Source organism: Sphaeramia orbicularis, chromosome 7 (assembly GCF_902148855.1).
Source record: "Sphaeramia orbicularis chromosome 7, fSphaOr1.1, whole genome shotgun sequence".
Classification (NCBI taxonomy): Eukaryota; Metazoa; Chordata; class Actinopteri; order Kurtiformes; family Apogonidae; genus Sphaeramia; species Sphaeramia orbicularis.
This window is the reverse complement of record NC_043963.1, coordinates 6,264,426-6,291,028: the sequence shown is the minus strand read 5'-3', so window position 1 is coordinate 6,291,028 and position 26,603 is coordinate 6,264,426. Positions and strand designations below refer to the sequence as shown.

The following is a 26,603-nucleotide window of genomic DNA, read 5'->3' as shown; positions in this document are numbered from 1 at the left end:
CGTTTGGTAACAGGCAGAATATTGTTAAAATTTTGGAGTTTGGAATTAAAATAAGAACAGTTCCTACAATATCAGGTTATTATTAAAACAACTTACGCATCATAGGGGATCAAATGCAAAAAATATTTAGTAACAGACAGAATATTGTTCAGATTTTGGAGTTTGGAATTTTGAACTGAAATAAGACCGAATTCATACAATATTACGTCTCAGGTTATTATTTATAAAAAAGCACAGATCATAGTGGATCTATAAATGCACAAAGCATTTAGTAACAGACAGGATATTGTTAAAATTACACGTAGTTATTTCATGTTGTTCATATTTGTTCAGGTTTTTCACATTTTATTGTTAAAGGACAGTTTGTAAATGTAAATATTTTCAGTGTAATGTTATTTTTTTTCACATTAAACCAAGTAGAAAATAGGTAGTTTTCATTATTTATGGGTTATTATGTCATTATTTTACTTTAGATCAAATTGTTCTGTATGTGGAACCTGGACTAAAACCAGTTCAACATCTTTAATATTTAATATCGTCTGTAATTTTTGCACTTTCCATATTCATCCCGTGGGCCGGATCGGACCCTTTGTTGGGCCGGTTTTGGTCCACGGGCCGTATATTTGACCCCCCTGTTCTACATGAATCCTTTGACCGTCTGAACGTTTTGTAGATCACTTCCTCCTGCTCCTCTGACCCACTTCAGACTCATTCTGGTCCAAAACGTCCCAGAAAACGTCGTATTTTTAGTTCTCAGCTGCTGCTGGAATCCAGAGCGTCACTTTCCAGCTGATGAGACACAATTCTGAGTTTGTGCTCGTAAATGTTGTCGTTGTGTCCTTTCAGATGATGGAGTGTCTCAGTGTCGCCCCCCGCTGGTCTCTACCGGTTCACCTGTGGAGGTTTTCTACCAGAACAAAACCAGGAGGAACTCAGTGCACAACAGGTTCGTTTATTTAACCCAGGGTCAGTCCTTCACTGGTGTGGAACAGGACTCAGTTTCATCTGTATTATGTCTCAGTTTATTATTTATACATGTGCATTAAAAACTACAAACTTACAAATCAAGAAACTATGACGGCGTATTAAGGCCACATAGGAAAAAAAAAAACATTTGTCACAAAGTCGTAAAATATTGAGATAAAACCCATAATTTTATGAGAATAAAGTCGTAATATTATGAGATTAATATCGTTTTAGAGAATAAAGACATAATGTTATGAAAATAATGTTGTAATTTAAAAACAAGCGGGAAAAATACCATAATTTATGTGGATAAAATCGTACCCATTTGTCACATAATGGAGAACTTGTAACATTTTGTGAGGTTCTACTTTCATTTGGGGTTTACGCACAAAGGCCAAATACTGAGCCTATTAGCCCCGCCCACCATCAACACATGAGCATTAGTCGAAGGACTTTGAAAACAGTTTGCACACGTTTGGGTTTGTGTCATCGTAAGAACCAAACCGATTTGGAGTAAATTACTTCACTTACTTTACGTTTACAATTTCTAAATTATGACTTTTTATTGCACTATTGCAAATTTATTTTCAAGATCTTATGACTTTAAGGTCATAAAAGTACATTATTTTTGTTAAATTATGATTTTTTTTTTAACTACGACTTTATTCTCAAAATATTATGAAGTTTTTCTCATAGTGTACAAACTTACAAATCAAGAAACTATGACAGCGTATTAGGACCACATAGGAAAACTAAAAACACTTGTCACCAAGAGAATGAAGTCTTAAAATATCAAGATTAAACCCATAATTTTATGAGAATAAAGTTGAATACAAGAAGAGTTATAATTTTATGAGAATAAAGTCATAATATTGTGACAATAATGTCATCATATTTTGAGAGAAAAGCCATAATATTATGTGAATAACGTCGCAATTTAAAAACAGGTGAGAAAAATATAATTTACGAGAACAAAGTCATACCCGCTTGTTGTATAATGGAGAACTTGAAACATTTTGTGAGGTTCTACTTTCATTTGTGGTTTATGCGCAAAGGCCAAATACTGAGCCTATTAGCCCCACCCACCAAATACTGAGCCTATTAGCCCCGCCCCCCATCAACACATGAGCACTACTCGAAGGACTTTGAAGACAGTTCGTACACATTTGGGTTTGTTTCGTCATGAGAACTGAAAGGATTTGGAGCAAATTACTCAAATTACTTACAATTTCTAAATCATGACTTTTTATCGCACTATTGCAAGTTTATTTTCAAAATCTTACAACTTTAATCTCATAAAAGTATATTATTTTTCGTTAAATTATGAGGTTTTTTTTACTGGAACTTTATTCTCATAATATTATGCCTTTGTTCTCGAAATATTACAACTTTATTCTTGTAGTGCACAAACTTACAAATTAAGAAACTTCGACGGCATATTAGTGCCACGTAGGGAAATTAAAAACACTTGTCACTATGAGAATAAAGTTGTAATATTTCCAGAATAAAGCCATAATATTATGAGAATAAAGTCGTAGTTTAAAGAAAAACTCGATTTAACAAAAAAAAAAAAAAAAGTTGTAAAAGGAGCCTGTTTGAAATCATTATATTTCTTAGTTACGTCCAATTATCTGATCGTCAGGCTTTAAAACAGCTTGAATAGTCTGACCCATGACGTTAAACATGACTGGATTCACTGTTTGGTTAAAGTCTGTTGAAAACAATGTGTTTGAAGCTCAGTGAACTTTAGGAATTTTGGCTGTAAAAGCATTAGAGTCACATGAGGAGTCAGAAAAAACACAAAATACTGTTAAAAAAACACCACCAGTGGCCCCAGGGTGAAGCCCACATGAGGCCGAAATAGCTCAGCTGGGAGAGCGTTAGACTGAAGATCTAAAGGTCCCCGGTTCGATCCCGGGTTTCGGCAGATGAGTGGTTAATATTGTCAGTTTTCACTGTGATTATTGGATGAATTTGTCAGTCACTTCTTAAACCACTGAATTCTCTGAAGGGTTAGAGTGATAGTGGAGCATGTCCCAACTATCCTGATCAAGAAAATGAACAAAAATCAATAAAATAATGTAGAAAACCAAAAAAAATACTGAATAACATCAACAAGAAATTACAAAAGTAACATAGATAATCATTAAAATTCGAGAAATAATCAACAAAAATAACAAAATAATGAAGAAAGTAGACACAACTAAATATAAAAATCTGAAATAATCAAGAAAATGAATTAAGAGAATGAACTATTAAAAAAACTATAAGAAATGAATCATCAAAATGATCAAAAATAAAAAAAATATTAGCAAAATAATCAAGAAAATAAACACAATAGTTTGGAAAATGAAACAAAATACTTAAAAACATAAAGAGAAATTCCCCAAAATGAAGTAAATAATCAACAAAATAAACTAAATATGTGATAAAATAATGAAGAAAATAATTCTAATAATCAGGAAAGTGAAAAAAAATTCAAAGAATAGTTTACTTTAGAAGATTTAGTTTTGTGTTCGATCTCCTGGAAACTCTCCGACTGTCGCCTCCACAGACAAATGTTACATCATACATGGTACAAACATGGTCATATTATGGTCGTGACGTGTCCTGTCTCCTCCCCTTTTAGGGCGGAGCATCCAGAGGTTCCTCAGACCCATAAACCCCTCCCCCTGCCCTCCTCTCAGCCTCCGCCCCTCCCCCTCCAGCCCCCTCCTCCCCCGCCTCCTCGCTCTCAGGACAGCTCCTCTTCCTCTGGACCCAGCGACCCAGAGGGCGGGATCAGAGGAGGTGGAGTCAATGCGGCGCGTCGTAGCAACAGCTCCGACGGCCTTCTGGACCGAATCACCACCCCGGAGGAGGACGGCCAGCAGGGGGCATTATGGGTAAATGGTCTGCCGGGGACCAGAGGAGGAATGAGGAGCGGTGAGACAGATGGACGAGCGGCGAGGACGAATAGCGCAGGAGGAGAGGGAGGGGGGAGAGGTGGAGGGGCGGGGCGAGGAAGAGGAGGAGGAGGAGGAGCAGGAGGAGGAGGAGGAGGAGGAGGAGGAGGAGGAAGGCCAGGCTACAGCGAGGTCCTGCTGGACTACGTCTGGGGAAAACAGCAGAAGATGCAGCAGCTGCAGCGACAGCAGTCCCACAACAGTTCCAGGCAGCCAATCACATCGCAGCTCTACAACGGTTACCCCGCCCAGCAGCCCTCCGCAGCCCCGCCCACCTACCGAGGTCACCATGGCGACCAGCGGCGCGTCAAAGTGACCCGGACCAAATCCTGCGGCCCGTTCCTACCGGTGCAGCAGGGCGCCGAGGGCTACGCCGATACCCATAATCCTCCTCTGTCCGCCGCCATCCAGCCCGACCCCCACCCCCACCTCCTGCCCCCCCGGCCCCAGAAGCTGCCCCCCACCCAGGACGCCCAGCTGGAGGAGGCCACGAGGAGCCTGCACAAGGCACTGGCCCTGGAGGGTAAGGGTTCAACAGGGATGCTCTGGAAAAGAGGAGGAGGGGATTTATTTATGTCGATTTTATTTGTCTTTATTTTATTTTATTTGTCCTTTATTTATTTTATTATCCTTAATTCTTTTATTGTCCTGTATTTCTTTTATTTGCCCTGTATTTATTTTATTTGTCTTGTATTTATTTTATTTGTCCTTTATTTATTTTATTTATCCTTTAGTTATTTTATTTGTCCTGTATTTATTTTATTTATCCTTTATTTATTTCATTTATCCTTTATTTAACCAGGACCATCACAGCCCAATATAACTACAATAAACAGTAAACACACTGAATACACACACAAAACAACACAAAAAATAGAAACTTGGTCTGGCTTGTGCAGCAACAATCCATTATTTTCACTCATAATTTTCAGATAGAATATGGAGCCTCTGAACGTCCAAATGGGTCATATCTGATGACCGTGATAAGACAACAAACTGTATTTTACACCAATTATTTACATGGATTGACACTGATTTTTTTTTGTGCTTAATTCAAGATTTTTTTTGCTTAATTCAAGCAAAAAAAAAAAATCTGCCGATGGAACAACTGAAAATTATCTTTGTACGATTTCTAGAAATAAGATTTTCCGGATCTATTGTCTAAAAATAAGTTCTTATATCTCACTGAAAAGTTTCTTTAGGTGATTATGTCTTATTTTAAGTGTGATGAGATATTTTGACTAGAAATGAGAAAAATACACTTGGGAAGATTTAAATTTTTTGCAGTGTAGGATTAGTGGCTCAACAGATATTAAACAGTTTAGATCAGTAGATGGTTTTGGTCAGTGGTGGACGTTTGGGTCTTTATGGGTTAAAAGGCATCATTGAAAGTCATTAAAAGTCAACAATGACACAGTACAAGAGGTAGAGATGACATCAGAAAGTAAAATAAGACGGACCTCAGTGGTAGTGACATTTGCATACGGTCAAATAAACTTAAACAAAGTAAACATGTGATTTTCCAGAGTGTCAGAACTGGTACTAAAGGAAAACTGAATAAATAGGACGTAAAGAACAGAAACTACAGACAAAGACCCTGATCTGCACATTTACATTCAGCAGCATTAGCCCCTCCACAAAGATATACGGTTAAATTATTTATTTATCCATTTTTACTCTGAAAAATTCAAGTCATGCAGCGGGAAGGAACCGTTTTGTGTTTTCCACGTATGGGCGATACGACAGAATCGCACAGATAAGATGTTTTGACCAGTTGCACACTTTGTTTTGGCGTCTTTTCAAACCCATGAAGGACACGGAGCAGGAAGGAATCTTAATCCCCTCAGATTCCGACACCTGAGACCTGGTCACATGACTTTAAGCAGATTCCAGACTGAATGTAAAGTTCTGCTGCGAGTCTGTGAAGATACCATCTGATGAATGTTTGATGATGGAGGGAAAGTGGGTCACTGCAGCAAAGGAAGACTGAGAGAGGGGGATTAGAGAGGGGGAAGGACACCACCTGGTGGAGGAAGAGAAGAACTGCAGAGGAGAGGAGAGGAGAACAGCAGAGGAGAGGAGAGGAGAGAAGAACAGCAGAGGAGAGGAGAGGAGAGAAGAACAGCAGAGGAGAGGAGAGGGGGGGTTAGAGAGGGGGAGTGACACCACCTGGTGGAGGAAGAGAAGAACAGCAGAGGAGAGGAGAGGAGAGAACAGCAAAGGAGAGGAAGAGGAAGGGAGAGGAGAGGAGAGAAGAACAGGAGGAGGAGAGGAGAGGAGAGGGAGAGGAGAGGAGAGGAAGAGGGAGAGGAGGAGACGGAGAGGAGAGGAGAGGAGAGGAGGAGAGGAGGGATGTAGAAGAACAGGAGAGGAGAACAAGCAGAGGAGAGAAGAGAAGAGGACAGAAGAGAGGAAAAGGACAAAGAACAGCAATTGAAAGAGAAGAGAAGAAGAAGAAGAAGAAGAGAAGAGGAGAGAAGAGAAGGAGAAGAGAGGGGAAGAAGAAAGAAAAGAACCGCAGCAAATAGACGAGAAGGAGAAGAGGAGAGAAGTGACCCAAAGAAAGAGACGAAACAAAGAAACTCCAAGCGGAGCAAAAAAGAGAAGAAAAGAGAAGACAAGAAAAGAAAAGAAAGAGAAGAAAAGAGAAGATTAAAGAAGAGAAGAAAAGAAAAGAGAAATGAAAAAGAGAAGAAAAAAGAAGAAAAGAGGAGAAAAGAGAAGGGAAGAAAAGAGAAGTGAAAAAAGAGAAGAAAAGAAGAGAGGAGAAAAAAGAAGAAAATAAAAAGAAGAGAAGAGGAGCAAAAAAGAACAAAAGAAAAGAGAAGAGAAGCTTATATCTTATAATATGTATATTATAGAATAGAATAGAATAGAACAGAATAGAATAGAAGCTTATAGTATATCATATAATATGTGTATTATAGAGTAGATTAAAACAGAATAACAGTACCTACGGAGACTCTGAAGGTCCAAATGGGTCATATCTGATGACTATGAAGAAACAACAGACTGTATTTTACACCAGTTACTTACATGTCTTCATAGGATTAGTGGATCAGCAGGTATTTCATGTTTTAGATCAGTGGATGCTTTTGTTGGACGGTGGATGTTTGGGTGTTTAAAGGTTCAGACCTCAGCTGGTCCGGGTCGTCTCATTGGAGTAACTCTGTGGGTGGGATCCATCTGAACCAGGTTCTGATTGGTCTCTGTGTGTGATTGACAGGTCTGAGGGACTGGTATCTGAGAAACACGATAGGCTCCACCCACCAGAACCAGGCCAACGGAAAGGTCAACTCCAAGGTCAATGGAGGGGTCAAAGGTCAAGCCGGCGGGGGAGGAGCTTTGCAGCGCAGGCGCACGACTCACGGCGTCATCCAGCAGTCCACCTATCAGACGGAGGCGAGTCATCACGCCGCGCCGCATCACAAACAGGCGGCGCTGCCGCATTCGGCCACGTTCCACGGACACCCGCTGCACGGCAGGTAGGCCCGGCAACGATGCATTCAATGACCTCAGGAATAACCCACTACAGCAGGGGTGTCAAACTCATTTTAGTTCAGGGGTCAAATTTAGCCCAATTTTATCTCAATGACTTAGTAAATAATAATAAATAATGACAAATCCAAGTTTTTCTTTTTGTTTTAGTGCAAAAAAAACCCCAATTAAATTATGAAAATATTTACATATTACAAAAAGATGTGAATAACTTGAAAAAACAGAAATTTCATTTGAAAAATTAGTGCAATTTTAACAATATTATGCCTCGACTTACTATTTGTACATGTACATTACACACAATGTTACATAAACATTTAGTAACAGGCAGAAAATAGTTAAAATTTTGGAGTTTGGAGCAAAAATTTGAACAATTTCTACAATATTCCATCTCTTATTATTAACACAACTCCAGATCACAGTGGATCCATAAATGCACAAAACATTTGGTAACAGGCAGAATATTGTTCAAATTGCACATTTCAAGTTATTCATCTTTGTTTTTATTTATGTTTTTATTTGCATTTTATTGTGACAGAATAGTTTTGTAAATGTAAATATTTCACAGTTTCATGTTATTTTTTTCACCAAAAATTTTCCACATAATTTTTCACAAAGAAAATTTGTAGTTATCATCATTTATGGGTTATTGTGTTGGTATTTTTACTGTCGATCACATTGGTCTGTATGTGGAACCTGAACCAAAATAGTTTGGACAACCTTAGACTGTTCAGCTTCATTTTTGCATTTTCATCCCGCGGGCCAGAATGGAACCTTTGGTGGGCCAGATCTGGCTCACCAAATCTGGCTGCATGTTTGACACCTGTGAAATACATGAAAATATTTACATTTACAAAGAGAAAAATGTGGAGTTGTGAGTATTTATAGATTATTATGATAGTATTTTACTGGTCTGACTTGCTGGAGATTGAATTGGATTGAATGTGGAACCTGAACTAAAAGGATTGTTAATTTCTTAATATCTATTTTTGTATTTCACAAATTCATCCTGCGGGCCAGAATGGAACCTTTGGTGAGCCGGATTTGGCCCCCAGGCCGCATGTTTGACACCTGTGCACTACAGTGATCAGCTCATTCTCTCTCTCTCTCTCTCTCTCTCTCTCTCTCTCTCTCTCTCAGGTCTGTTGATGGCTCGCTCTACCATGACTTCCCTCCTCATAAACAGGACGTTCCTCTCCGAGAGCCGACGCCAGACCAACCCTCACCCGGGACTCTGGTCTGACTATAGGAGACACGTGGACCGATCCCAGGCTGGTTTCCTGGAGGTGACTGAATCAAACACACCCGCGACTGGATTCATCAGTGACGGCACCGGGATTCGAACCGGCAGCTCCTCAAACCCCGCCCAATGTTAGGATGACGTGTAAACAGCGTCCAAACTGACAAACAGACCATCAGAAGGGCGGGGCCTATCATCGGAGGGGCGGGGTTTACCGGTGTCTGTCAGCTGACCATCCTTTGTCGTGATAGGGAATTAATTTAACGATAACGCTCCCAGTTTGTGCAATTGCTTCTGCTTCATGATGTCAGATGGCAGAACGCGACTCCCAGAGGAATTCTGGGTAAAAAGAGGAGGAAGTGACACTTTAATTTTTAATTCTGCAATGAGACTCTGCTCGGACAATCAGGACACGTTAAAGGAGATATGAACTTAAAGTGATATGGATGATGATGACGATGATGGTGATGATGATGATGGTGATGAAGTTGCACTCTCTCTGAGGTCAGATAATCCCATTGACTTTGTCACAACCTGATCCGGACCAGAAACCTGGTTTGGGCTCTGATTTGAAAATGCAGCTACTTCCTATATCACCAGTATTTAAAATAATTCTCTTGGATTTAAATAAAATAGCGTTAGGTTTTATTAGCTATGAAAGAGAAGATTCACTTGTTCTTATTAAGTCAATTCACATGTTCCATGTTTTTGTAAAGAAATTAAATCTACATTCATGCATTTGGCGCTTTTTTCCAAAGTGACTTACAGGAGAAAACCAAAATAAAAGAATAAAATACAAGAATAGATTAAAGACATAAAGCAGATATACAATTAAAAACAGTGTCGCACAGAAGAATAAAAAAGCAAAATGATAGACTAAAATGCAAGACTAGATTAAGAAGACATAAAAACAGCTGTACAATTAAAACAGTGAAATAAAAATACCAAGTAAAACAACAGAACAAACACAAAATACATTTAAAATGGAATGTTTGAAAGTGCTAGGACAGGAGGGGCTCTCTGAAGAAGTGGGTCTTCAGGAGCTTCTTGAAGATAGGCAGAGATGCCCCTGGTCTCATAGTTCCACCAACGTGGAACGACCCATGAAAAGAGCCTGGACTGTCTTGTGCAAGGTTTCAGGACACATTAAATACACATTATATATAATTTATGGCACTGATTAAAATAGAAGATAAGAGTTTTCCTTATTAAATGAATGCTTTAGAGGGAAACAAACATTAGCCATAGAGATACCAAGTTCCGCCTCCTCTGGTGAACAATGGGATTATATTCATTAAAAATATGTACAGTGATTAATAGCGAGAGACAAATCATATTCTGATCTTATTTCAAGAAATCTTACCAAGCAGCAGCAAAAATCAAAAAAAAATCTGCCAACGGAAAAAGTGAAAATTATCTTGGTAAGATTCCTTGAAATCAGATTTTCCAGATCTATTGTCTATAAATCAGTTCTTATATCTCACTGAAAAGTTCCTCTTTAGGTGATTCTGTCTGATTTTACGAGTGATGAGATATTTGGACTAAAATAAGAAAAATACACTTGGGAAGATTTAGATTTTTTCCAGTGCATCAGTGTCAGAATGTTGTGGCTGATCGGTGTAAAGACGACACCCAAGAGTCATGGGATGTCAGTGTAACTATTGTTTTCTATAATCTGACCACAGTCATTGAAGATCTCAACATGACCAGACTTGTAGTGATCTTCACCGCTATTAAACATTTTCTTAGTCGTTCCTGAAGAATGAGATGAAATACGGCTTTTTGGTGTTGGTGACCTGTACCATAAAAAATGACAGATGCTGTTCACTGAGCTGTTTCCACACGAAATTAAATGGCACTGAAAGCTGCCGGAGCTAAAATCAGAAAAAATACCAGAATTTGCAAATACACAAGGTGTCCCAAAAAAATTGACATCATCTGAAATGTCCATATCAGAGTGACTACATGGTCAGGAGAAATGATACTTAATAGGATTTATTTTGGACGTAAAATGTTTTATCCTACAAATTCCAAACAAAAAATTCTGGGGGATGGTAATTTTATAATGTTCCATTCTTCTTTGGACTCCAACTAAACATTTCCCGAACTTGGTTTACCACCTCTTCTGAAACTGCCGGCCGTCCAGATCCTTTTTTCCCCCAACACAAACAACCTTCCTCTTGAAACTTCTTATACCACATCCAAATCTGCTTTCCTGTTGGTGCTTGTTTATGAAATTTTCTAACAAATTCACGTTGCGCATTCACATTTGACGATGTTTGGGCGTACCTCAGAACACAGAACGCCTTTTCTGTTGCAGTAAACCATATGTCTATTCCTGAAAACAGAACAATACAAATGATTACTCTTTTTTGAGCAAAAAGCGCAAACAAATTTGAAAGAAATTATTAGGTGAGGAAATGATGTCAAATTTTTTGGGACACCCTGTATATCGTCCATCTTTAGCTGTCTACTCTCAGCTCATATCAAAGATAAATCTGGATGAACCTGACACCGTTCTACGTTGCAAAAATCGGGCATAGGTGGAATTCTTGTTTTGCTTCAGACCATTTTAGCTCAATCTGCCAAAAGGTAAAAGCATCACAGCTTTAACCATCTTAACTTTCCTAAATTATCTACATTGCGTCTGAAAATGATGACACAGTTTCCACCGGATCAGAAACAATAGTGGCTGCATTTTTGCACATGTGCAGACCGATCCGGGTTTCGGTATCTGGATCACCAGTGACTGACTTCACCAGCTGACATGACCAGCTCAGTTACCTACCAGCATTAAATGTGAACGATGAACTTCTGATCAGGTGACTCGTTGATCCCTCAGGTGAGTCCTCACAGAGACGGACAGGTGAGCCTTCTCCAGGTGTTCCTCTCAGTTTGGACCTGACGTCGCTGCACTAAAGCCTAAGCTCCACCCCCTCCGCTGGAACTTCCCTGTTGTGTTTCTGAAAATAACATAGGAAGGACACACTCTGGCTACATGTACGTACGGACTGGAAAGATCTGCTACAGGATGTTAGCTTTAACCAGCATTTAACACCCAGCAATGAAATCATGTAACACATTACAGTGGGGCGGGGCTAAGAAAACAGTTAATAATAGCTTAATTTGTTTTCGTTTGTCTGTGTTGATTTCAGGAATAAAAAATAAAAAAAACAGATTTGTCTAAACTACCAAAAAAAGAAAGATAGAAAAACAACTGCCAAGCTTTTAGCTTTGTAAGCTAACAGGCTGTAAAGTTTCCTTGCAGCGTTTTGTCACTTGAATGCTGAGTGTTTCGAGTTCACCATTTTCTGTGTTGTAATGATGAGTTTATGAGTTCCACTTACAGGCAGCATATGTTCCAAGGGTTTCCCAAGATCCCATTATTCCTAGTGTTAGAAGTTCCCCAAATCCCATTCTCCTGTTACAATGTTCCTAAGATGCTATGTTCCCAAAATGTTTTATTTCCAGCGTCTCGTGTTCCCAAAACCCAATACTGAGGACATCATAGCCTCTGAAGATTCTGTCTAAGAATGTATTTTCCCTGAGTGTGAAGTTCCCAAATTCTCATCCTCACATCATTCTGTGTTCGCAAGATCCTTTGGAACAAAGATCCTGTGTACCTAAGATCTTAGGCTCGGAAAACCATTTGTTGTTAAGATATTCTATCCTCAAGGTCCAGGTTCACAAGATTCAATGTCAAGGATGTCCTATGCTTCAAAGATCCTGTGTTCCTAGAGTCTGAAGTTCCCCAAATCCCATTCTCCAGCTATAATGTTCTTAAGATGCTGTGTTCCCAAAATGTTTTATTTCCAAGGTCTCGTGTTCCCAAAATCCAATATTGAGGCATCACACCCTCTGAAGATCCTATCTAAAAATCTATATTCCCTGAGTGTGAGGTTCCCAAATTCCCAAAATGCTGTCCTCCCAGTGTTCTGTGTTCCCAAGATGGCTCAGAAAACCATTTGTGGTTAAGATCTTATATCCTCAAGGTCCCATGTTCTCAAGATTCAAAGTCCAGGATGTCCTATGCTTTAAAGATCCTGTGTTCCTAGAGTCTGAAGTTCCCAAACTCCTGGTTTCCTAGGGTCATGTGGTTCCATGACTCTATGTTCCCATGATCTTTTTCCCTAAGGTGTTAGATTCCCAAGGTCCCATGGTCCCAAAAGCCTACGCTCCCATCATCATATGTTCATATGCAAGATGTTATCTTGCCAAGATCCTATGTTCCCATAGTCCTAAGTTTCTAAAAATGTGATCCCCTCCTATGGTTCTGTGTTCTCATGATCCTATTTTCCCCAAGACCTGATCTTCCCATGGTCCCATCCTGTCTTTCAAAGGGCACAGGTTCCCAAGATCCCATTCTCCAAAGATCTTGTGTTCTTAAGCGCTTATGCTCCGAAGATCCTATCTGTCCAAGATCCTATATACCCAATCATATGTTTCTTAGATCCCATGTTCCCAAGATCTTACTTCCCTAAGTTGTTATACTCAGAAGGTCCTGGGTTTCAAAGATTCTATTCTCTGAAGAACCTGTGCTCCCAAGATGATTCCTATGATCCTTTGTTCCTAGACTCATAAACTGCCCAAATTCTGTTCTCTTCGAGTTGTGAGTCCCCAGAACCTGAACCTCTACCCAAACCTGAGAACATGGACCCCTTCGTCAGGTTCCAGGTATGTGTTGTACAAATCTTGGGAACATTGGACCCTGAATGCTTAGTGTGAAAGCATCTAAAGGTAGAGGAGACATTTTACCTGTTCATCTCCTTGTGTGTCCTTCAGACTTATGCTGCGTTTAGGTCCTGTAGGAGATTCCATGTTTTCTTCATCAGATGGGTGACAGTAGTGGTTGTCAGTCTTCTCATTTTTGATCCATGAATTGATCGATTCACTTACGGAAATAACTGCCACCACCTTATCCTTGTCTATGTGTGAAATTCTACTAAATTAAAGTCAGAATTTGCTTTTTATCACCAGCTCGGAGAAACCTGGTGACTTTAATAGTATTAACAGTTGAACCGTGTAAATTACCATAATTCTGATGTGACTTGAATGCAGCATCAGATGTGGTCTTCTGCCTCTGCAGGACTCGGGGGGTCCGGTCTGAGAGCAATAAGAATTTCAGGATGAAAATCTGCTGCAGCGACAATCAGACGATGATGTCACAGACACTGATTGATTTGATTGACTGATTCTTTTGTGATTGATCGGTTATTGATGAACCAGCCTGCTTTTGTACTGAGCTCAACTGACTTTTATAAACATGTCCATGAACTCGGCTTTGTAGAACTAATCTGACGTCAGGTTTAAGGAGCCCAAAGGAGTGAAAACATGTAACGAATATGGATCTAATCACTTTATTTGTACCTTCAATTTGCCAATGTTTGTTATTGATTATGAAATGTGTCATTCAGGAGCTTTTTTCTGCTGATTCTCAGTGATATTTGATGTTTGTTCCTGGACTCTGAACCAAAACATCGGGTCTTTTTATCGTCTGTTCTGTCAGTCTGTTACCTATTTATTGATCAGTTCGATCAGCTTCACTGAAACCAGTCTGACCTCCACTTTATCGCTGCTTCTCCGTCGGTCTGCTCCGCTCAGCTGCCATCGTCAAACAGGAAACAGTTGAACACCTGATCATCAGGTCTCACCTGGCCACAGTGACGCCACACAGGTCAGGTTATCAGGTATCAACGCCATTAAAGAACTCTGTGTCTAAAAACACACACAGCAGACCGTAAACTGTATGTAAAGATGGACGCTGTGACATCACCTCCTTCTGAAAGTGAAACTGGCCACATTACATTACTTTGTTAAATCCGTTATATAAAAAGATAAATAATGCTGCGTATAGACTGTTAGAACTCTGCATTTTACATCATTTAAAAACATATTGAAAAACTGCAGCATAAACTGCACCTTTTTTGCTGCTTTGTTAGAAAATATCACAATAAATGAGGCGTATAGACTGTCATGATGCTACTTTTTACATCATTTAAAAAAAAAAAAAAAAAGCAAAATATGGCATATAAACTGTTATGATATTGCTTTTTACACATTTTTGTTAAAGGATCAGTGTGAAATGCAGTGGACAAATGATCATGGCACAACTTTTTATTTTGTAAAAAGAAAAAAGTATTTAAAATGCCGCGATCATGTTTTTTTTTTTTTTTTTTTTTTTAACAAATTTTGGTAATTTTTTTTTTTTCAAGGCAGTGATCAACTCTTAACTTTTTATGCCTTTTTTAGGGTTAGGTTTTTTGTTTAAATGCTACAGTGCCACTTTTTTCATAGTTTGGTTCAAAGATCAGGATAAAATGCCGCATCAAACTGGTTTTTACACTATTTTCTTAACAACTCTTCGCTTCCTAAACCCTGCTTTTTTATGAATACATGCAACAGTGTGATGTTATCAACACTGTTTTTCTTTCTTTTTTTCACACTATTGTTTTGTTCATTCTTGACCCATTTTGTAGTGAACATATGAACTGTCATGTGCCTATTTTTACACCATTGTGTCAAAATTAGTATAAAATGGAGCTGCAAACTGTTGGCATGTAACACAAATCTGTAAAATGTCAGAGTAACAAACAAAATTTTACAGATTTTTCTTTTTAACACATTTTAAAAGTGATGTAACGTGGCTGGTTTTGTAATAGATTTTCCACATTAGAGAAACTATTTGTCTCCTGTGAGTCGGTGTTGAGTTATTTTGCATCATCAATATCTGATCAGACAGATGACATTGATCTGACCTGTACCACCGTCGTCCACCAGGGGGCGACTGACATTCTGACTGCACTTGAAGGAGGTGATTCTTCGTCCATCTTTATGTTCACTCTGTGTTTTGGACTCTGTGAGAGGAGATTCACTGTTTCCTGTTGTATTTTTTATTTACAGTATTTTTCTCTTTTCTGTTGCGGCTTTAGTTGAGCAGAAACTTCTCAGATATCAGATATCCCAGCATGCACTTCTACTAACTCTGGTCTCACACCAAAGCAGAACAGACGTCAGGACAAAAACAAACTGTAAAAATCTGTAAAGTACACACAGTGAGGTCGCCTGAGGACACCGAGTACTGCAGTAGTGTAAGTATTAACACTGCGTACTCTGTCCGTCAGGGACGCATCACTGCGTTCTGCCGTGTTGTGTTCAAGTGCACTCTGTACAGATTCAGCTCTGTGTAAAAATCATTTTCTATCTTTTTGGACTCTTTTGCTGTTTGTACTTTTTTCACCCTGTTGTTTGATGTAAATAAGTGACGGCAGCCTGAGACTGTAAACATGCTGTTTTTAAATAAAAAATTCAGCTCAGTATTTACATCAGAATACGCCTTTATTTTTTATGACCCCGCCCCTTGAAGGGTTCAGTTTGTGTCTTTGTTTGTTAACAATTTAGCAGTAAAACTACTGGTTTAATTCAAACAAAACTGGGTTTATAGATTACCAGTGACCCCAAATAGATGTGATTACATTTTGGGAAAAGTAGGTCAAAATTCAAATTTTTAAAAATGAATTTTTAAAATCAGTTTTTCCCATTTACTTATGACAGAAAATTCAAATGACTATAAAAACTTAAATTTTGTTTCAATTTACTTCAAACTGTGCACATATATAGAGGCAACTGATATACATCACTCTGACATAAATCTAAGGCACTGGATCGATGCCAAAATAAGCCACAATATCTGCGAGGGGCGGGGTTTGTTGTGCCTGGAACCACTTGTTTTATTATTACTTTGTTGCTGTTTGTATTAGTAAATATTATGAATATTAATTTGGGGTGAAAGTTGATTATTTTTAAAATGTCAACATCAACGAAACCAAATGAAATATAGATGATACACAGCAGTTATAAAAATACAGTATGTAATAAGCAGTGGCGATTTCTCATAGACTGCAGTGGAAGCTCAGCTTCCCCTAAAAATTACTCAAATTAAATGGTTAAATATGTTCGGTTGTGTTGACATTTTATTGACTACAAATGTGTTCGAACACGTTCATCTCACAGACGAGTTCGTTCAGAATCACCTTTATCACAAACCAAGGAACTTGATGTTGTTCACTTCTCCTCCATTCCCGTGTCTCTGTTTTCTCCTCCATCTCTGCTCAGTGCATTTGTCCGTAGACGCTCAGCGTCCATGCACTTCAATGGGACTGAGTGGAACTGGTTTTTTCATTGCCTCAAAACTAGACGGTAATTGGATAAAGTTCACGATGTTGTCCCACATCCCGGACACTCAGCGTTTCTGGGGGTGAATGGAGCTGTGGGCGGAGCTCGGCCGGGCTGGACACTGGGCTTCTACGTGCTGATTGGAGGATCAGTCGAAAGGCTGAATCCTATTTGATTGACAGCTGTTTTCAGATCTCCTCCTTCACTGACACAGTTCAGTTTAATACCGTCGTGCATTCTGCTGTGAAATCAGAGAAACCACTATGAAATTACTTGTTCATTTCTTGCACTGTAAATAAAACACACTCATTGTACTTCCTAGTTTCAATTTAACATAATTTCAACATTTTCTTGTTTAGTTGGTACGATAAGGTCACTGAGCATTTTCTTAAAAAGGAACGGAGGAACGAATTTATGTTTAAATAACTTGACTTTTTTTTATGTAAGCTGACAATGAGCTTCCCCTGTCTGAAAGACAAGCAGCTGCCACTGGTAATAAGATAAAAACAGCTTTTATGCTCAAAGACCCAGACTGGTGATTTAGACATCTGCCTCCTGGATTTAGTCTACACTATATGGACAAAAGTATGTGGACATGTTGAAGTCAGGTGTTTCTTTTCTAACAGGGGTCTGACATACAAAACAATAATGACTAATGTCAGAATATAGTTTTACATTATGGAATAAATATAATTGCATTGGTTAGTTTGGTTTAAATTGTTATCGTTGCTTCCAAAATGCCTCAGAGATGGTTTTGACTTAATTTCTCTCAAGATCAATTTTTTAAAAATTATTATTTTAAATGTTCTACCACTAAATTTCTAAAATATTTTTCATGCTCTGACTGTAAATAATAATTTTCTACCACAACTAACCATCTACTTGCTTCACATCTCACTGAGGAAGAAGGAAAGATTGACGTTTTTGTGTCAAATCATCATGAACACGACATCTTACAGCTGTAGATATGATGTGTCCCAATATTTATGTCCACATAGTTTAGAAACATCCTATTTCCTTAAAGTTTAAGTGAGATTTTTCTTCCTCAATGAGATGCGAAGACAGCAGATGGTTATTGTGGTAGAAAATTATTATTTACAGTCAAAGCATGAAAAATATTTTAGAAATGTAGAGGTATTCTATTCTATTCTATTCTATTCTATTCTATTCTATTCTATTTTCAGCACCATTCCAGTCCTTAAACTTATTTATTCTGTGTCTTTGCTAAATAACATCATTTATTGAGTGAAACTTAAACCTGTAAAGTTAATAAACACAATAAACAATGGGAATATTTATCTTCTGTTTTATGAAATCTTTGCTAATTCAAGGATGATGAATCAGACAAGAAAACATGTCACATTCTCTGCACATTCAGGAATCCTGGGAAATGACAGAACAGACGAGAGAACAACTGGTAAAAGATGGAGAATGGGAAACTAATATTAAACTTTCAGCATCAGGGGGAGAAATGTAAATGAAGTGTGTCAACAGCATCGTAATGAGCCCTCATCAGTCAGCGCATGTAAAGACGTAGGAGAATAAAACACAACGAGGAACAGAACCGTTTTCATCTGAGGAAACATCAGATCTGTTGGATCAGTGAAACCAGGCTGAGACCGCTGAGGATTTCATTACATCATGAAAGACAACGGATGATGACAGCGTTACGAGACTGAGGACAGGGAGAGGACGAGGTGAGACAGTTTATGAGAGACAGAGGAGACGAGTTTTAAAGGACGAGGAGAAAACTGAAGGAAGTCATGGATGGAAACTCAAAAAAAACATCAAATAATAAGAAGAATAATGATAATAAGAGGAGTAAAACAGCTGCTGCTCAATCTAATATTCAGTGTTTAATGGACTTCATGCACTGATAAGTACTTTTTTGACAGAGTACTGAGTTTACTTAGAGATATTTGTGATGAGTAAAGTGAATTTACTGTTTATTGGTTTGTATGAAGGAGGATATTTGACTTTTACAATCGAAATGACAACATAGCCCTAATTCTCATACTAACTCTGTGCAATAAACTGTGCAATAAAGTGTGCGATAAACAGCGCAATAAACAGTATCCCTATCCGACCTGTGGCATGATCAGCATGTGCACAGCTGTAAACTGTATATATAGCTTTCGTGATTTGTCTTTATTTTTGATTTTGCGCTTCTTTTGCTCTTGTGTGCTTTTGTGCTTTGCTGTTGTAAATTTGGAATTTCCCTTTCTGGGACTAATGAAGGCATATCTTATCTTATACTATGAGTTTTTTCTCAGATTATTACAACTTCAATAATATAACATTATGACATTTTATTTGAAAAATCACAATGTAATTCATGTAAAATTCTGACTTTTAAGTCCAAATATTACAAGTCTATTCTCACATATTGTGACTTTTCTTTTTCGTATTATCATCTTTGTTCAGTGTGTCTTAATCCTCCTTTGTAGTTTTAATTTTGTAAAATAAAATATATTGTTAACCCATAAAGACCCAAACATCTACTGGTGACCAAAATTATCTACTGATCTAAACTGTTTAATACCTGTTGATCCACTAAACCTATCAACACATGTAAATAATTAGTGTAAAATACAGTTCTTCATCTTTTCATGGTAATCAGATATGACCCATTTGGACGTTCAGAGGCTTTGTAGTTACCATGGAAACACCATCATCTTCAACACTGATTCACCAGTAAAACCCATGGAGTTGGATCAATGACAGTAGATGGACACACTGGGTTTATGTTCAGTTAATGAAAGCTTTTGCTGAAAAAGAAACTTTTTCTTCAGTTTTCTTTGTCTTTGATATAATAACCCTCCACTTTAATCTGAGTTTTATGAACTTCTACATGATCAGTAAATTAGATATAAGAAAATACTTGATTTTTGCTTAAAAAAAAAAACACCAAATAATAAAGATAATATTACAATAAATGGTGATAAATCACTTAAGAAATGTTAAATATGGAGAAAAATCTATTTGGGAACTGCTACAAAAGTAGTACTGGGTCTTTATGGGTTTAACTGGGTAATATGGGCCCCCTTTTCATAATAGGAAAGTTTATTTTATTTTATTTTATTTTTTCAAAATTAGAAACGATTTATTCTTTTAATTGATTATTTTCTGGCTACATGAACTAGAGACAAAACTTGTTTAAACTGGGTAGTATATGGGTCTCCTTTACCTTTCCATAATAGGAAAGGAGATTTTTCTTTTCTTTCCTGTTTTTTTTTTTTTTTTTTTTTTTAATATTATCATCTTTGTTCAGTGTGTCTTAATCCTCCTTTGTAGTTTTAATTTTTTATAATAAAATATATTGTTAAATTGGGTAATATGGGTCTCCTTTCCATAAAAGGAAAGAGAATTTTTCATTTTTCCCGCACCATATTAGAAAGATTTATTATTTTAATCGATTATTTTCTGGCTACATGAACTGAAGACAAAACTTTAAAAAAAAAAAAAAATCTCTTTACAAAACTAGCATACATTTATTTATTTATTTATTTATTTATTTATTTATTCGTTTATTTATTTTCTGTATAAAAGACAAAAAATTTCTGTGTAGGAACGGAGGGATGAGTGTAGAAAAAGAGGGGTGTGTGTGTGTAGGAAAGGAGGCATATGAGGAGACAGACGGTGGATGTGTAGGAGATGAGGAGCCGGGCTAGGACGCACACTCCAGTATTGAGACGCGGCCCGTCCTCTCAGGTAAACAGATGCTGAACTTTCTCCTGCCGCCCGGCGACGTTTAAGTGCTTAAAACGCAGTAAAACATGATCTGAAACATCGGATTACCGAGCGGATATGCGAGTCGTCGTTATCCGTGAGTCCTTTGGTGCTCGTAGACCCGGTTATGGGCGGATTAAACCATAAACTTTGAGGTCTTTCATGTCCAGATGAGAGAAACAACAAAGTTCCTGATCTGTTAGCGGTTAGCTTTAGCATGGCCCGGTTAGCTGCCTGATTAAAAACCCGGGTTAAACTTTCAGACCCTGTCTATGTTACATCAGGGTGAACGGAACCGATATTCAAAAGCGGTAGTTTTATTAAAATATGTTCCTATTTCTTTTATGTTTTATTAAAGACAGCAGCTCGGAGCCTTTAGCCGGATGCTACATGTGTATTTACAGTACAGTTAGAAGCTAACGGTCACCGGGACACAACTTCCTCACAGCCGGGTTTAGAACCACATTTACCGGGTTTATTCGATGTCATTGGCCGTTTAAACAGATTCAGCAGATGACCGAAAGGTTGTCTAAAATGTTAGCGTTTATTAATATGTTTTTGACCCAAAAAAGTGCCCCAAAATGTCACATACGGGACATTTTCTCCTCTGAAACTAATCCTACTTATGGATTTAATGGAGAAAATGACAAACACGCAGGAAATAAACACTATGAACTATTCTAATATTAAAAACACACAATTAATACACTTATAAACAATTAAATCAAAGCTAATAAACTCATACACGTGGTAAACGTAACAGAAAACATGTTGATAATCTTTGTATAAACTCTGTATGTTACACTTAACATGTTTTCACGTCTCTAAATGGTGTATTTTTAGTATTTACCACCATGACAGTGCTTGTTTACTGCATATTGGTGATTTTTCCCCCTCATGTTTAAGGGTCAAAACACAGTAATGTCCCATCAGAGAGCGAACTTTAATTGATTGTCATTCCAACCTTTATTTCAACATAAAGTAGCTCCTTGTTTTGGATAATCTCTTATAGTCCAACTAAAGCAAAAATCAATTTAAAAGTAAAAATCTGGGTCATTTAACAACACTAATCTGTCAAATTGTCTCTAAAATGTCCCATCAGAGAGATTTCGAATGCCGTGTTTTGACCCTTAAGGTGATTATTAACTGTATGTTTAAATTTTCATTTGCTAGTGCTTAGTATTTGTCTGTTTTTAGTATTTAATCTCATTCAGAGTCTTTATTAACAGTATATTTGTAATATTCTCCCTTCTCAGACACTCTTCAACTGAGTGTTTGTAATATTTCCAAAGTTTAGAGTGATTATTAACTGTATTTTTAAGCCATAAAGACCCAAACAGCCACCAGTGACACAAACCATATACTGATGTTAACTGTTTAATACCTGTTGAGCCACTAATCCAATCAATAGGCCTACGCGTAACAATGTAATATTATAATAAATTGTAAGAAATTACTTAGTAAAGGCCTTAAGCATCTACTGATCTATAACTTTTGAAACTTTTTAGGTACTAATCCTAACAATAACACATCACTCATGATAGAAACTAATACATGTCAATGATTGGTGTAAAATACGGTTTGTCATCTTTTCATGGTCATCAGATATGACTCATTTGGACGTTCAGAAGCTCTGTAGTTACCGTGGAAACATAGTCATCTTCTACAACATTGATTCACCAATAGTGGATCAATGACAGTGGATGGACACACGGGGTTTATGTTCAGTTAATGAGAGATTTTGCTGAAAGTCACTTTTTCTTCAGTTTTCTGTGTTTCTGATATAATAACCATCAACTTTAATCTGAGCTTTTATGAACATCTACATGATCAGTAAATAAAATATGGGAAAATACCTGATTTTTACAATAACAACACAAAATACAGAGGATAATATAATAATAATAATGATAATAATAATAATAATAATAATGATCTTTATTTATATAGCACTTTTCATACATTAAGACTGTAGCACAAAGTGCTTCACATATCAGTTTAAAATCAGTACCACCCCCCCGCCCACGCACCCACCCACCCATGCGCACACACACACACACACACACACACACACACACACATAACCCACACACACACATAAACCCACAAGCTCACACATACTTAAAAAGATAATAAGTGGTGATAAGTCACTTAAGAAAAGTTAAACAGAGAAAAAAAAAGTATTTTGAAACTGCAGCATAAATTGCACTGGCTCTTTATGGGTTAATGTGTTTTATGTTTTTAGTGTTTATTAACTATGTTATTTTACTGTAAAACATCCGAACAGACAAAAGTGTACAGCAAAGATTTATCTATGCAACACTTGAAACCCTAGAACTATTTTTGTAGCAATTTTCAAATGAATTATTCTCTAAATTTATCACCATTTATTATAATATTATGTATAATCAGTGGAAATGTTGTAGTTTCCTATATTTAATTTACTTATTGTGTGGATGTTCATAAAATTTCAGACAAAGGTTAAAGGTTATTATATCAAAACAGGGGAAAAAGTGACTTTTTTCCCCAAAATCTATCATTAACTGAACATTAAAACTAGCATCTCCATCCACTGTCATTGATCCAACTCCATGGATTTTACTGGTGAATCAATGTTGTAGAAGGTGATGGTGTTTCCATGGTAACTACATCCAAATGGGTCATATCTGATGACCATGAAAAGAAAAACAAAAAGAAAGACAAACTGCATTTTACACCAATTATTTACATGTATTGATAGGATTAGTGGATCAACAGGTGTTAAACAGTTTAGATCAGTAGATGGTTTTAGTCTGTGGATGTTTTGTTCTTTGAAAGTTAAGTTAAAGTGGTAGATGTTTTGGATCCATTCATTTGAAGTGATTTAAGATGGGTCCTCATCAATATTTATGAAGTTGAATTAAGTTGTAGAAAAAAAATGTTGCATATAAGTGTATTTAAATGTACTTTAGTCCTGTTATCTGTCATACTGTGGCATTAAAAGAAATGTAACTGCTTCTTTACGGCTCTGATTTGACCAACACCCGCTGTAAAGCATATAATAGTACTTTATGGTTTATTTATTAACCTTCAGCAACATCAGGAATCTGTGTTGGATGTTTTTTTTTATTTGTTTTTTTTTAGAATAGAAGAGTCTATGTTGAGTAATTCTTTTGATATGTAGGAGAAAAAAAAGATCCTCCATTTTATTATTAGGACCGTTTATAAATGGAAACTGTAAATTACAGTAACTCTGATGTGACATGAACTCATCAGAGAGATGATGGCCAATGCTGACCTTTTTCATTCTTGCAGGATGAGGATGATCTGAAGTCACCATGGAGGTCAGTGTGCCGTTTCCTTGACGACGGTGCTGCAGTTGACGGTAGACCGCAGACACGCCTGCTGTTCCCGTCCTCTGATTGGTGGAAGGCGCCTGTCCGCCAAAATGCAGCTGAACTACCAAAAGCTGCCGGCTCAGCTGAGGGGCAGCTCGAAGCTGAAGAAGCTGACGGCGATTCTGCTCACCGCCTACGCCGTTAAGAAACTGTCACCGTACGCCTGGAGGAGGATACAGGTAACACACAGATTAACACACAGATTATTTATTTTATTTTTATTGAACCTTTATTTAACTTGCTTGTTCCCATTGAGATGACAGACAGCGATACAGTCACATCACTACAGTTTAACAGTAATAAAAGCATTTGCTAACACAGAAAAAAATACATAGCCAGTGGAAACATTTACAGACCAACAGCTTTGATTCCAGAATTTTAACAGTTTCTTTAAAATCACTTGAAGGAATCTATGTTTGTAGATGGAGCACACACAACCCAGCGAGCAACAGTAAAAACAACAACAAGGAGAATGGTGTTAAAAAAAAAAAGAAAAAAAAAAAGCCCAAACTGTCTATTTATATAGTGAGTCGGTCTCACTCACTGCTCTGTGTTTCACCCCCCATTCCACAGGCAGCGAGGGGTGAACTGAGCATGCTCAGATGTGTATGGAAAGTACAAAGTCTATTCTATCAGCATGTTTTGAAATGTTTCCCATTGAGTAAACGATTGAAGTTTTATGAATATTTAAAATAAATCAAACATTCAGAATGCTCCCCACAGACATGTCAGGGGTTAAAGGGTTAATACTCAGTCAGGTGTGACTCTAATGGTCAATTCAATGACTCGTAGATAAGCTACATGGCATCTACCGTAGCTGTGATATTTTGGCTACAGTTGTTCATAGAGGCAAACACTGTCAGACCATATATCCTAATATTTACTCTTTAGATTGTGACGGGGGGGGGGGGGGGGGGGGGGGGGGGGGGACTGCAGGAGGAAGGAATGTTTTCTTAAATTCTTCCGTCCTATATCTTTGACTTTATCAGAAACTAAATAACCACTGAATAGAACATCCAGCTAAAACTAATAAGTAAATCTGAAAATATACAGTACTGTGCAAACGCTTTAGCCCACAAGTGGATTGTATTTATTCCTGTTTCTATCAGGCTCCTGAACAGTGAATAGTGTGATTTGTGTTTTTTTTTTTTTTGTATCTGTCTTTTGTTTGAGTTGGTTTGTGTACTTCTGGCTGTACAATAATTTGCCCTTAGGGGATAATAAAGTACCTTGAACCTTGATTTGTTATTTTAGTAAGAGTAGAATGATGTATTATAATGTACGTATTCATTTGTCAGTCTCTGGAATAAGACAGGAGTGAAATTTAGAACAGCATAGAAAACAAGAATGTCAGAAAAAACAGACTGATCTACACTAAACACCTTGATCTCTTTTGCTTTTTCTATGAAACATAATGAAATTTCAATGTGATTCGCGTAAACATACACACCACTTTTAATAGGTGTGTAATCTGTATGCATTATAAGTTTTCCACTTGTATGTTCACGCCGTTATCAGCCCCCTGTCCAACCTAAATCCATGCGTCAAATACAGCGCACTCAGGGTTAGGGTTATGTGAACTGGAGATCTTGGAGTAAATTCACATGCGATCAAATGGCATTGAATAACACGCAAAAGGTCGAAAATGCGTACGTCTAGCACGCCAAATACCATAAGAACCGTCATGACATACAGCACCATTTCATGAGATCGGTCCCTGAAATTTACTGAACTAATCGTCTAGCATTTTACACCAGGTTTCATTCAACACGTGTCCAGTGTTTGTTATTGTTCAGGCTACGTTTTTATCATCAGAACAGAGATCACACTAAATACTGACTGTTTCCTGTAGAAGCCATGGAATATTATATTGTTGTTGTTATGCACCTGAGCTACGAGCAGCAGCCTTAGTGGACTTTTTTTTTTTTTAAATGTACCTTTATTCTATTGCTTTTATGTGTATTCCTTGATTTTATTTTGTATTTTAGAATTTCATATTTTCTATTTTTGCACTTTGTATTCTTTTTGTCTGTTACTGTCTTGTGTTTTTTAATCTGTTACACATTTTGTATTTTTGTATTTTTTTTTCTGTGTGTTGCTGTGTTGTATCCTTTTAATCTGTAAAGCACTTTGTGAGGTTTCTCTGTGATAAATGCAATATAAATAAATTTTACTCACTTATATTTTTTTGTGAGTTTTTAACGCTGTGCATTATTCGGCCCTCTTTTTTGTTGTATTGTAAGACAAAGATAAAAGTACAGTAGATACTATGCTCATTACAACTGTGTAAAAACAACATAACAAGACTTCTGCACATTACTGTTTTTCAGACTGTGGAAAAAATTCAAACGTGACCGACTTTTGTTTTTAAGGCTTTTATTTTTCTTCTAAGTCAGTATTTTTAGTTTAATAAATAGAATTAATGTCAGTCTGTCCCTGAATCAGATGCACATAAACACTCACACTGTTGCGTAACTGTAGGTTTGTTTGTTGTTCAGGCAGCTGCAGGATGTAAACAGGTGGGCGGGGCTAAACGTCCAGGGGAGGTGGCCAACAGCTCCTCCTCAAACTCAGTGGATGACGGCAGAGGGAAAAAGAAGAAGAGCAACAGCAGGTAAATGATATGAAAATGATACGATCCAACATCCGCAGGTGGACTGGTCTGATGAAGGCGTC

General features: G+C 37.5%; 2 protein-coding genes, 1 long non-coding RNA gene and 1 other non-coding gene across 6 annotated transcripts in view; all 4 read left to right on the top strand.

The window, feature by feature from the left end:
• LOC115422286 (uncharacterized) overlaps positions 1-9,491 on the top strand; it is a 96,555-nt gene extending 87,064 nt beyond the window's left edge. For all 3 annotated transcript variants that reach the window (XM_030138529.1, XM_030138528.1, XM_030138530.1), the window contains 4 exons: positions 847-946; positions 3,596-4,434; positions 7,138-7,396; positions 8,550-9,491. In XM_030138529.1, coding sequence (XP_029994389.1) covers positions 847-946; positions 3,596-4,434; positions 7,138-7,396; positions 8,550-8,652 — 1,301 coding nt within the window. In that variant the 3' untranslated portion in view covers positions 8,653-9,491. The remainder of the gene's footprint in view (positions 1-846; positions 947-3,595; positions 4,435-7,137; positions 7,397-8,549) is intronic.
• Positions 2,821-2,893, top strand: trnaf-gaa (transfer RNA phenylalanine (anticodon GAA)). The gene has a single exon. It is a non-coding gene; the product is annotated as a tRNA-Phe (tRNA).
• Positions 9,492-10,123: 632 nt separating the features above from the next.
• Positions 10,124-15,969, top strand: LOC115422287 (uncharacterized). Its single transcript, XR_003935821.1, has 2 exons — positions 10,124-12,325; positions 12,642-15,969. It is a non-coding gene; the product is annotated as an uncharacterized LOC115422287 (long non-coding RNA).
• Positions 15,970-20,531: 4,562 nt separating this feature from the next.
• Positions 20,532-26,603, top strand: part of LOC115422285 (ATP-binding cassette sub-family D member 1-like) — a 30,836-nt gene continuing 24,764 nt past the window's right edge. The window contains 3 exon segments of the mRNA XM_030138527.1: positions 20,532-20,647; positions 23,845-24,106; positions 26,426-26,541. Coding sequence (XP_029994387.1) covers positions 23,978-24,106; positions 26,426-26,541 — 245 coding nt within the window. The 5' untranslated portion in view covers positions 20,532-20,647; positions 23,845-23,977.